At 50.4% G+C, this 12,500-nt stretch overlaps 1 protein-coding gene across 1 annotated transcript in view; it reads left to right on the top strand.

Moving 5' to 3' along the window:
• Positions 1-10,481: 10,481 nt before the first annotated feature.
• LOC135091874 (zinc finger protein Noc-like) overlaps positions 10,482-12,500 on the top strand; it is a 2,672-nt gene continuing 653 nt past the window's right edge. The window contains exons 1-2 of the mRNA XM_063989916.1: positions 10,482-10,801; positions 10,981-12,500. The exon at positions 10,981-12,500 is cut by the window's right edge and continues 653 nt beyond it. Of these exons, the coding sequence (XP_063845986.1) occupies positions 10,715-10,801; positions 10,981-12,351 (1,458 nt within the window). The 5' untranslated portion in view covers positions 10,482-10,714 and the 3' untranslated portion in view covers positions 12,352-12,500. The remainder of the gene's footprint in view (positions 10,802-10,980) is intronic.

Genomic DNA, 12,500 nt, shown 5'->3' with positions numbered 1-12,500 from the left:
GAGAGAGGAAGAGGGAGGAAGGAAGAAGGGGATGAAAATGGAGGAAAGGAAGAGGAAAAAAAGGAAAATTTGAAGAGGCTTTCTTTTCTTCCTCTTCCCTCTTTCCTTTCATTTATTCATTTTTTTCTCTTCTCTTCATCATATACACAAAATATTTTCTCTTTTTCTCTTATATTTTTTTTCTGATTTCTATTCATTTGCATTGATCTCTCTCTCTCTCTCTCTCTCTCTCTCTCTCTCTCTCTCTCTCTCTCTCTCTCTCTCTCTCTCTCTCTCTCTCTCTCTCTCTCTCTCTCTGATACGTATATGACACAACACGTTATCCTAGGCAATTCTCTCTCTCTCTCTCTCTCTCTCTCTCTCTCTCTCTCTCTCTCTCTCTCTCTCTATGCCTGCCATATTTAATGTGTGTATTGGCTGGGCGTTATTTTTCCTTTGTTATGGCCCCTAGTTAGAACGTATGTTGTTATATACGCTACGTTGAAGTTTATAGTTATCACGCCGTTGTACGTAAGGCGGTTATAGCGAAGGTTAGAGCGAAGGTTATAGCGAAGGTTATAGCGGAGGTTATAGCGGAGGTTATAGAGAAGGTTACTGGCCTGTCCGTTATCGATTCCCAGGTATACACAGCGCTATACAGACGCGCTATACTTAAGTGTTATGGTGCGGTGTTGTATTTCTGCTCGAACTGGGTGGTTATATTAAAGGTTATGACACGCTGCTGGTGCTGGTGGTGGTGGTGGTGGTGGTGGTGGTGGTGATGGTGAAGCCTCCCACGTACCTATACTACTACTACTACTGCTGCTGCTGCTTCTGCTATTACCACCATCTCCTCTCTTCCGCCCTGCCTCGTGTTAGGGTTATGTGGGTGTGCGTGCGTGCGTGTGTGTGTGTGTGTGTGTGTGTTGTTCTCTTTACTGGTTTCATATTTGTTGCAAGGTGTGTGTGTGTGTGTGTGTGTGTGTGTGTGTTAGATACATACCTATACACACACACACACACACACACACACACACACACACACACACACACACACACACACACACACAACAACAATTAGAATCAGGTAAGACCACGTGGACAATCTCTCTCTCTCTCTCTCTCTCTCTCTCTCTCTCTCTCTCTCTCTCTCTCTCTCTCTCTCTCTGAATCAAATCAAACAAGAAAAAGCATAAATTTCATTATTAACCACTTTTTTCCCCTTTTCCTTCCCTTTCCTTCTCTCTCTCTCTCTCTCTCTCTCTCTCTCTCTCTCTCTCTCTCTCTCTCTCTCTCTCTCTCTCTCTCTCTCTCTCTCTCTCTCTCTCCCTCTCCTCTCGCCTCATTTCTCTAAAGTGAAGTGATAACATGACACGGAAGAGGAGGGGAAAGAGCTAACGAACGGAGAGAAGAGGGAGAGAAAACAAGGAAAGGGGAGGAAAGAGAAGAGGGGGAGGAAAGAGAGGAGAGGCAGAACAGGTCCCAGGTAAAGTGAGGACAGGTAAAAGGGAAACAAGAACAGGGAAAGAGAGGAGGAAGGGAAGGATGGAGGGAAAGCAGAGATAAAAAGGAGAGGAGAGAAAGGAAAGAAAGTTAGAAAATAGAAAAGGAGGGAAAGAAAGACTAAGAGTAAAGGAAAGGAATAAATGAAGGAGGAAACGAAGGAAAAGAGGAGAGTAAACGGGAAGAGAGGAAAAGGAGGATTAAGACTGAAATGACGAAGGAAAGAAAGAGAGGAGGAAGGAAACATGGGAAGAGGGAACAAGGAAACAAGGAAACAAGAAAATAAGGAAGGCGGAAGAGAAGGAAAGAGGAAGAGAACGAGAGACACAAATAGACGAAGATTAAGAAAATTATACAAAAAAGAAAAGAAAAAGAAAAAAATAAGAAAAAATAATAAAACAAAAAAGAAAGAAAAAAACACGAAGAAAATCAATAAAACAACAAAAATAAACAAGAAAAGAGGAAAGGAGGAGGAAAGGAAGAGAGAAACTAACACTAACAAATAGATAAAGAAAAAAATAGAGAGAGAGAGAGAGAGAGAGAGAGAGAGAGAGAGAGAGAGAGAGAGAGAGAGAGAGAGAGAGAGAGAGAGAGAGAGAGAGAGAGAGAGAGAGAGAGAGAGAGAGAGAGAGAGAGAGAGAGAGAGAGAGAGAGAGAGAGAGAGAGAGACCCAAAGGGAGGCAGACAGGTAAAGGGAACAGGTAACAGCCCCTCCCTCCTACCCTCCCTTAACAAATGACCAGGTCCGAACACAAACAAAGGGAGGGTGTTTTTGTCTCCCTACCTGCCTTCACCTGGCCATTCTTTACCCTAATTAATGGTACTTCCCTGGAAAACATAATTACCTTTCCTTTTCCACCCCGAGTAATTGATTAGCGAGAGATCTGAGGTGAGCTGGGAGGGAGGGAAGAGGGAGGGAGGGATTGGAAGGTCAAGAGTAGTGGAGGGAGGAAAGAGGAGGGAAAAGAGGAGGTGAGAGATGTAAGAGACGAGAAAAACAGTAAGAGGGGAGGGGAAAAAGGCAAGGAGGAAATTTCTTGAGGGAGGAATGAGGAGAGAAAAGAAGATAAGATGTGAGGGGAAAAAAATTATAAAGTAGGAAAAGACTGCAAAGGAAAAGACTCGTGTAGGAAGGAAGAAATAAATGAAGAAACTAAATAAATAAAGGAATAGAGACAGTGACAAGAAAATTGAAAGGGAAATGATGAGAGAGAGAGAGAGAGAGAGAGAGAGAGAGAGAGAGAGAGAGAGAGAGAGAGAGAGAGAGAGAGAGAGAGAGAGACAGAAACACACACACATCCATAGCAGACTCACGCTTAATCATATCTCTCTCTCTCTCTCTCTCTCTCTCTCTCTCTCTCTCTCTCTCTCTCTCTCTCTCTCTCTCTCTCTCTCTCTCTCTCTCTCTCACAGCCTATAATTCCCTAAGACGAAGAGGAGGAAAAACAGAGAAGGGAAAGATCAAATATTTCCTCCACAAAGACGAAAACAGAAACAATTCTTAGTGATGCATGAGACCATTTGTCCAGCTGAGGAGGAGGAGGAGGAGGAGGAGGAGGAGGAGGAGGAGGAGGAGGAGGAGGAGGAGGAGGAGGAGGAGGAGGAGGAGGAGGAGGAGGAGGAGGAGGAAAGGAGAGGGAATTTGAATGAAGTACGGGTGGAGGAAATGGAATATAGAGGTGATTTCGCTAGTATATCAATGAGAGAGAGAGAGAGAGAGAGAGAGAGAGAGAGAGAGAGAGAGAGAGAGAGAGAGAGAGAGAGAGAGAGAGAGAGAGAGAGAGAGAGAGAGAGAGTCAAACCATGTGTTTCTGATCACCTTTCACGCACCTGATCCAATTACGTTGACCTCCCTCTGCGTGACCTCTGACCTGACCTGCCTGTGACCTCGTTTGGCACTCCTGATGTGACCTGACCCCTTGTGACCCTCGCAGTGCCTTAACTTGATACCCGGTGACCCGATTCTGAGGTCAACTAAGAGAGAGAGAGAGAGAGAGAGAGAGAGAGAGAGAGAGAGAGAGAGAGAGAGAGAGAGAGAGAGAGAGAGAGAGAGAGAGAGAGAGAGAGAGTTTCTTAGTCTGCTATGTTATTTATGTATGTCTGTATGTTTGTATGCCTTAACTTCATCCCCTTTGATATAATATGAAGGTTGGCTTGCTTTAATTTTCTTTTTTTTCTCTCTCTCACTCTCTGTCTCTATCTCAAACCCAAATACTGCTTATACTCGACTCAATCTTTATAGTGTACTAAGTTTGTGTCTGTCATAACACCACAAACTCTCTCTCTCTCTCTCTCTCTCTCTCTCTCTCTCTCTCTCTCTCTCTCTCTCTCTCTCTCTCTCTCTCTCTCTCTCTCTCTCTCTTATCTCCCGCGCAACTCCCCACATTAGCCAAGACCAACAGACGTCCTGATAGCAAGACTCGGAGCGGTCATTCACTCCGCCTGCAGGAGGAAGACGCCCTAGGAGGAGGAAGAGGAGGAGGAGGAGGAGGAGGGTATTGGTGGTAAATTAGATAGTTGGGTAGTTAGAAGATTAAATTTTTAGATAGTTAAGTTAGGTTGGTGAGGTTAGTTAGGTTAGGTTAATTTCGGTCTGGTTTAGTTAGTTAGAATTTACCTACGAGTAAAAAAAAATGTTGAAAAACGGAGAAATTTCACGGTATCTTTAGTATTTCAGTGGCATGGAAAGGCAGCAGATGAGGAACAGGTAAGAATTAATAGCTATATACATCAATCAATACAGGTAGCAGGTAATAAGTATGCATTTATTTCAACGAGTAAAGAAACTAACCGTGAAAGAAAGCATCACTTATTACAACACACACACACACACACACACACACACACACACACACACACACACACACACACACACACACCAAACCATCCCTGTAGAACTAAAGATTTGAAACCGACTGAAGAAGAAGAAAAAGAAAAGAAAGAAAAACACAAACACACACACACAATAAAGGCAACACATTAATCTCCCTCGCACAGTTAAAGTCAACTAAAAAAAAAATAAAAAATCACTCTTAGCACAACACTAGTAACTCTGGCAGATTACGAGAGGCAAAGGGCGGCACGGGGCGGCACAGGGCGGCCACAGAACACACAACTGAAAGTTCCTTCACTGGCGGCTGTAAGTTATCCCTAAGTGCCACACACACACACACACACACACACACACACACACACACACACACACACACACACACACACACACACACACACAGAGAGAGAGAGAGAGAGACGCTATATATTGTAACTCAAGGTGGATAGGAATGAGAGAGAGAGAGAGAGAGAGAGAGAGAGAGAGAGAGAGAGAGAGAGAGAGAGAGAGAGAGAGAGAGAGAGAGAGAGAGAGAGAGAGAGAGAGAGAGAGAGAGAGAGAGAGAGAGAGATTGTATTGGACAGATTAACCTAATTTTCTTGGCATCGTTATCAGACGGGCGTGTTTTGGTAACATCTTGTCAGAGAGAGAGAGAGAGAGAGAGAGAGAGAGAGAGAGAGAGAGAGAGAGAGAGAGAGAGAGAGAGAGAGAGAGAGAGAGAGAGAGAGAGAGAGAGAGAGAGAGAGAGAGAGAGAGACTTAGGAACAATTGAGAAAAAAAGAGGAAGAGGAAACAAGAAGAGGAAAAGTAGACGAAGCAGAGAGGAGGAGGAGGAGGAGGAGGAGGAGGAGGAGGAGGAGGAGGAGGAGGAGGAGGAGGAGGAGGAGGAGGAGGAGGAGGAGGAGGAAAACCGCAACGGGGTTAGGAAAGAGGGACAAGGAAAGTAGGGGAAGGAGGGACAGAGAGAGGAGGGGAGGGAGGGGAGGAAGGGGGAGGAGGAGGAGGAGGAGGAGGAGGAGGAGGAGGAGGAGGAGGAGGAGGAGGAGGAGGAAGAAGAAGGAGGAGGGAGCTTAGGGCAAAGAGGACAAACAATCACCCCAAGCCCCACTGAACGACGAGGAAGAGGAGGAGGAGGAGGAGGAGGAGGAGGAGGAGGAGGAGGAGGAGAACATGGTGAATTTAATTATTTTATATCATTATTATTTATTGATTGGCATTTTTTTTATGTTAATTTGTTTTTATTCTGAAATGCTTCTCTCTCTCTCTCTCTCTCTCTCTCTCTCTCTCTCTCTCTCTCTCTCTCTCTCTCTCTCTCTCTCTCTCTCTCTCTCTCTCTCTCTCTCTCTACGACTATTATTGAAGGCCACATAGACAATTAGCCAAGTTCTCATGAGTGTTTCTCCAGTCAACAATACAAAAACCATGTTAATTTGTCACTAGCACCGTAAAAACACTCTTGAAAACCCTTGTAACTTGATCTAGAGCCTTTGAAAATAGTGGAAATGCGCGCAGAGGTGTTTCAGTTTACGAACAGTTGATGCAAGTGGTATCTGAGGTGTTTCAGATTACGAACAGTTGATGCAAGTGGTATCCGAGGTGTTTCAGATTACGAACAGTTGATGCAAGTGGTATCCGAGGTGTTTCAGATTACGAACAGTTGATGCAAGTGGTATCCGAGGTGTTTCAGATTACGAACAGTTGATGCAATTGGTATCCGAGGTGTTTCAGATTACGAACAGTTGATGCAAGTGGTATCCGAGGTGTTTCAGATTACGAACAGTTGATGCAAGTGGTATCCGAGGTGTTTCAGATTACGAACAGTTGATGTAAATGGTATCCGAGGTGTTTCAGATTACGAACAGTTGATGCAAGTGGTATCCGAGGTGTTTCAGATTACGAACAGTTGATGCAAGTGGTATCCGAGGTGTTTCAGATTACGAACAGTTGATGCAAGTGGTATCCGAGGTGTTTCAGATTACGAACAGTTGATGCAAGTGGTATCCGTAACTAGCAATGGACTCAATACAGTCTAGGGTCGTCTGAGTGTAGGAGGCGTTAAGCTTGAGTTATAAAGGAATGTAAGGAGGCCTATTCCATTAAGAGGCCTAGTCTGTGCTAATTTGCAGGCGCTGTTAGTGTAAATCAGAGAGGAAAACAGGAACAAAAGCACCCATAAACTTTTGTCCCTCTTGAAAACTTTCCTCTTACTCCTCTTCCTCCTTCTCATAGTGCTGCTCCTCCTTCTCTTCCTCCTCTTCTTCTTTCTCCTACGTTCCTTTCATCTTCTTTTTCTTTTTTCTTCTTTCCTCGGTATTTCTTTCTCTTCCGTTTCCTTCTTTCTTTCCTCATTCTTTTTCTCACCTTTTACCTTATTCAGTCTCCTCCTCTTCCTCCTCCTCCTCCTCCTTCTTTTCTTCTCTTCCACTTCTCATTCTTTTCCTCACCTTCTACCTTATCCAGTCTCCTCCTCCTCCTCCTCCTTCTCCTTTCCTTCTCTTCCACTTCCTCCATCTTTCCTTCACCTCCCACCTTCTTAACCACTATCTTCCTCCTCCTCCTCCTCCTCCTCCTCAAGGCCTCCTGGCGCGGGAACAAAATACTTAACAATTTCGGCAAAAGTGTCTCGCGGATTGGATGGGATTTGCCTAGTCCCGGGTTGTGTTCCGGCGGGGGGAGGGCAGCAGGCGGCTCTCTTGTCGACTTTTATTTCAAGCTAGCGCAGTGTTTTTTTACGACACCGTTCAAAGAGCCATGGTGTTGAGCCCCTCTGATCCTACCCCTTACCAACCACCCCCTGTTTTATACGCCTATCTCACCACAGTATCCCCCCCAACTATCTCTCTGCCTCTCTTCCTCTTTTTCTCTTCCATTCTTTCTCTCTATTCCTCTTACTCTGTTTTATTTGACTATCTCTCCATTCTCCACACACCAACTCTCTCTCTCTGTCTCTGTCCTTCTCTCTCTCTCTTCCTCTTGTCTCACTATAACCTAGTCTACCTCTTCACACTATTTTATGAGCCTAACAAACCCCAATATCTATTTAGGGATGTTTTGTATCGCCAACTCCCTAATATTTCCCCAACATCGCTGTTTTATGTCCAGCTCCCTAACTTTTTTTCCCTAATAGGAGCAACTAACCCTAAAATCTATCTCTAGACGTCTTGTTTATTTACACAGCTAGATCCAGTCACCTTAACATCACCTTCTGCACACCCTGACTTAAACCTCAACTTTCCCGGAACACACCCCCAACCTCCTATACATTACTACACTACCAGATCCCAATACTGTCCTCCCCACTTACCCCAACCTCGCTAGCCGCACTATACCACAACGTTGAGCCTCTTACTATACCCCAATGCCCCCAAAACTCCCAGAAGACCCCAATATATTAAGCTTTTACCCCACAAACAGCTCCTCCATTCTCCACACACTTTCCCAGCATTCCTCAGTCTTTTTGTACCCATCATGCATTCCCCTTGGGACTTTAATGTCTTCTAATACTTCCCCAGATCACATCCTCGCACTTCCTCGCAGTCCTTACATGCTTTCCTCCTCTCCTCTCTTTCTCTCTCTCTCTTCTCTTGTTCCCTCTTCACAAAGCAGACGGTCTTCAGACAAGGGATTCAGTTGGAAGGGTTTATGATGGACTAAATAGATACGTGAAGGTGGGAGGGGTCTCTCTCTCTCTCTCTCTCTCTCTCTCTCTCTCTCTCTCTCTCTCTCTCTCTCTCTCTCTCTCTCTCTCTCTCTCTCTCTCTCTACAGGTAAGTCTCCACCTGTTCGTATGTGTCCCCAAACCGTTTTACGAACACAGGCGTGCACGAGTCTCTCTCTCTCTCTCTCTCTCTCTCTCTCTCTCTCTCTCTCTCTCTCTCTCTCTCTCTCTCTCTCTCTCTCTCTCTCTCCAGCTAGGATCCTCCACCCTCTCTCCACGACCTCTCAAAACCCAGTCCTCCGCCCTCCTTCCTTCCCTCTTCGCGTCCTCCTTCCTCCACCTACGTCCTCCCCCTCCCTTCCCTCCGCGGGGCGTCAGGAGGGAGGGGGAGAGAGGAGGGAGAGAGGAAGGTGGGATAGTCGCCGGCAACACGCCTGCCACCACCTTGTTCCTGCCAGAACCGCCATCAGCCGCGGCCCCTCTCTATCAGACGAGGCGGCTCCACTCCACCCCAACCCTCACCCAGCACCCGCCACAATCCCGCCCTTCTGGTCTCTTCCCGCACAGCCCAGCGCCTTCCCCGGGCTGGGCGAGGCTGATAATAGCCCTAATGGCCTCCTGGACCTAGGGCGAGGGTCGGGGCGGGGTGCGGCGAGGGATAGGGCCGGGGTGGCGGGGCGGTGCGGCGGGGTAAGGGCCATCCATCTATGTGAGCTGTCGGGCCTGTCAGGCTCTGTGATTCATGGCACCCACACCGCTCCCTGCCGTCACCCGATACTTACACGCTCATACACACACGCCGCCACGCACACACACACACACACACACACACACATACACACACACACCACGCCGCTCATGTACGCCGCCACTGACTCTTGCACGCCCTCTCTCTCTCTCTCTCCGTCTCTCTCTCACGTACACCACCAAATCACCAGCCACCACCATCGCAGCTCCTCGCCGCCGCCACCGCCGCCGTCGCATCAATCTTCGCCGCCAGGGAACAGCTGCGGCCGGTGCTAACGTCATCGGCCATTGTTATTGTGGGTCGCGGAGGAACACACACACAAAAGCCAACAAAAGCGACAAGTGTTAACAATAGAGCAACAACAGGCCAGCGTGCAGCGTGTAGCACAAATAGAAGGCCTTGCGTTGATGTACGAGATATTTATGCCTATTGTATACACCTCGGCATCACACACACGTACATACATACGAACGCACACGTACACACAAACTAGGTATTAGATGTGTGTTTATGTGTCAGGCCACGTTAGGGATAGGCAAGTTAATGCAAGGACTGACGGGAGAAACACACAGGTGGATTAGCTTAGACTGAACAGGTGTGACAGGTAGGTAGCAGAGGGAAGTTTGGTTAAGTTAGGTTAGGTTTGGCTAGGACTGGATAGTGAAAGTTTGGTTAAAGTAAGAATGACAATGAGTAGAGAAGTGTTAGATTAGGTTAAGACACATTAGGAGTGAAAACGAGAACGGCAGACAAAGAAACGTTAGGTAAGAGAGAACCAAGAGCACAGGTGAGGCAGGTGAGGGAGCGGAGACAGAGTACACCAGGTAGATCAGAGCACAGGTGTGAGGCAAGACCTCCTGCAGGTAAATACAGAACCATAATTTAAGGTGAAAATATCAGAGTTAGCGACCTCGACAGGATCACACGGCCACGTCACACACACACACACACACACACACACACACACACACACACACACACACACACACACACACACACACACACCGTAGACAGACAGACGTCCCGGGAACAAGCATTTGGCTCCATGAATTACAAACCCGCACTATATATTTTCGACTATGAGCTGCGCCACTTCTTACGGTGAAGTTATGGCGGCGGGTCATGGCAGCAGAGAGAGAGAGAGAGAGAGAGAGAGAGAGAGAGAGAGAGAGAGAGAGAGAGAGAGAGAGAGAGAGAGAGAGAGAGAGAGAGAGAGAGAGAGAGAGAGAGAGAGAGAGAGAGAGAGAGAGAGAGAGAGAGAGAGAGAGAGGACCCCCAGAAGGCAGACAGGCGCAAGGGCACGTCAGAAACACACCCTCCTGTCAGCACCTCTCCAAAGTCCCCCCTTCCCCAGCCTTAGAGGGAAGGGAGGGACTGGTGGTGGTGGTGGTGGTGGTGAAAGGGAAGGAAGGAAGGAGGGAGAAAGGGACACCGAGAAGAATAGTAAAGGAAGAGGAAAGATTTACCAGAGAGAGAGAGAGAGAGAGAGAGAGAGAGAGAGAGAGAGAGAGAGAGAGAGAGAGATTTGTGTATATGAACGAATGTATGTATGTCACTGTGTGTGTGTGTGTGTGTGTGTGTGCTGCAAGGGGTCGTGGCAGGAAAAGTCGTGGTGACAAGAGGCAGGGCGGGTCGTGCCGGGGATTAACATGTCGTGTTTTAAGGCGGTGCGTCACAATGGATAAAGTTCCGAGTGTTTCTCTTGCTTCAGCTTGTTATTTTATGATCTTGGTCGCAGGTAATAAAGTTTTCAGGTGGTCGTGCGGCTGGCAGCGTGGCGCGGGGTCCGTGGTGAGGCGTGTGTGTCGACCGTCGCGTCACGGGTGCGGACCGTGACGTCACTCCAACCAGGCTCCAGCTCACGCGGCCCGCCACCTCCCCAGTACCAGTAGAGACGCCGTTGTGTAAAGACGTTGGCTCTGTGCCTCTTTGTGCTCTAGTGCTCCTTGGAATATTTTTTTTGAAGGGATACAGTGTTCACAAAAATCCTGCGCTAATGGTGGTTCTCGAGTCCAAAGGGATGTTGACTGCAGGCAGTAATCAATATTTACAACCGGATTACCTGTCTCCACTCCCCACCACGGTAAGCCTCGCTGTGCCCTGTGCCACTTTGGGGACTTAGCGCCTCGCGGTGCTCACTCTCCTCACACACTCTGGGGATAATTGGGTTACAGTTTCGGGCGAGCGGCGCCCTCCGGAGTGCCGCGGCCTGCCCCTCCTCTCCTGCACGCCCTCACCTCCCCGTTCCTCTCTCTGTTTCAGCTGGACGCCAAAAAGTCACCCCTCGCGCTCCTGGCGCAGACATGCTCGCAGATCGGCGCGGACTCCTCCAAGCCGCTGCCCGCTGACAAGAAGAAAGACGAGGACAAGAAGGAGAAGTCGCCGCCCACGCCCCTCGAGGCCACGCGGCGCTCACCCGCCTTCAAGCCCTACGAGAGCGCCGCCAAGAAGGCCATGGCGGAGGAGGGCGGCGACGACAAGCCCACGGGCGGCCGCAAGACGCCAGCCAGCCAGCCCTCCAGCGCGCGGCCGCCCTCCTCCTCCAGCGGCGGCTCCTCCTCCGCCGCCGCCGTCAAGGAGGATAGTGGGCGCCGCAGCACCGAGGCGAGCGTGACCTCGTCAGCCTCCACCACGCCCATCATCAGGTCGGGCTTGGAGGTGCTGGCGGGCCACCCCAAAGACGTGCCCCTCGGCACCTACCGCACGGGCATGCCACACCTGCTGCCGCCAGGCTACCCCGGCCTGGAGAGCCACCCCGCTCTGCGCGGCGCCCACCCGGGCCTCATGCCCGGCCTGGGCCTGCCCGGTCTGCCCTCCTCTCTCGCCTCCGTCTACCCCGGCGCCTCTGCCGCCGCCCTCTACACCACCACAGGCCTCCCCTCCTCGGCAGGGCTCTCCCCATCCCTGCTGGGCTCGCCCTACCTGACCTACACCCGCGTCAAGACAGCAGGCGGCGGCGAGGCGGTGGTGCCCGTGTGCCGCGACCCCTACTGCACGGGCTGCCCCTACTCCGTGCAGAACAACCACCTGCTGCAGAGCGGCGGCGCCTGTCCGCCCTCGTGCACGCAGTGCGAGCAGGCCAAGGCGGCCCTCAGTGCCCTGCCCGGCCTGTCCTCCCTGCCCTCCTCCTCCATCGTGCCCGCCTCCAGCCTGCTGCCGCCCACTTCGGTGGCCGCCGCCGCCGCAGCCTCGCTGTACTCGCCCTCCGCCTCCTCGCTGCTGACGGGGCCGCACCGCCCCTACGTGTGTAACTGGATAGTGGGCGAGACGTACTGCGGCAAGCGCTTCGCCACCTCTGAGGAGCTGCTGCAGCACCTCCGCACCCACACCAGCGTCACGGCGCCAGACTCCTCCTCCCTCAGCCTGCTCTCCAACCCTCTGCACGCCCACGCCGCCCTGCTGGGATCCGCCCACTCCGCCCTCTCCCGCCCCGGCATGGCCTACCCGCCCCCAGCCCTCTCCCCGCTCACCGCCTCCCGGTACCACCCCTACAGCAAGCCCACTGCCCTCACGACTACCTCTGCCCTCACGCCCACGCTGCCAGGCCTCTCCCCCTACGCCTCTGCCCTCTCGGCCTACCCCCCGGGCTACCCCTCTCCCTACGCCGGCCTGTACCCGAGGCCGCCCCTCTGATGTGCCCCGGGGCGCTAGTTGGGGGAGGGGGGTTCACTCATATCAGGTGCTATAATCAAAAGTCCCGCCCTTGAGGCCACTGTGCCAAAGCATCTGCTTTACAGTCAGCAGCCGGGCGGAGGAGGGGCGCGTGGCCAGTAACTCTAGGG

The sequence above is a fragment of the Scylla paramamosain genome, chromosome 38 (assembly GCF_035594125.1).
Source record: "Scylla paramamosain isolate STU-SP2022 chromosome 38, ASM3559412v1, whole genome shotgun sequence".
NCBI lineage: Eukaryota > Metazoa > Arthropoda > Malacostraca > Decapoda > Portunidae > Scylla > Scylla paramamosain.
Note: the sequence above shows the minus strand (reverse complement) of the source record. Positions and strands in the feature narration are given on the sequence as shown.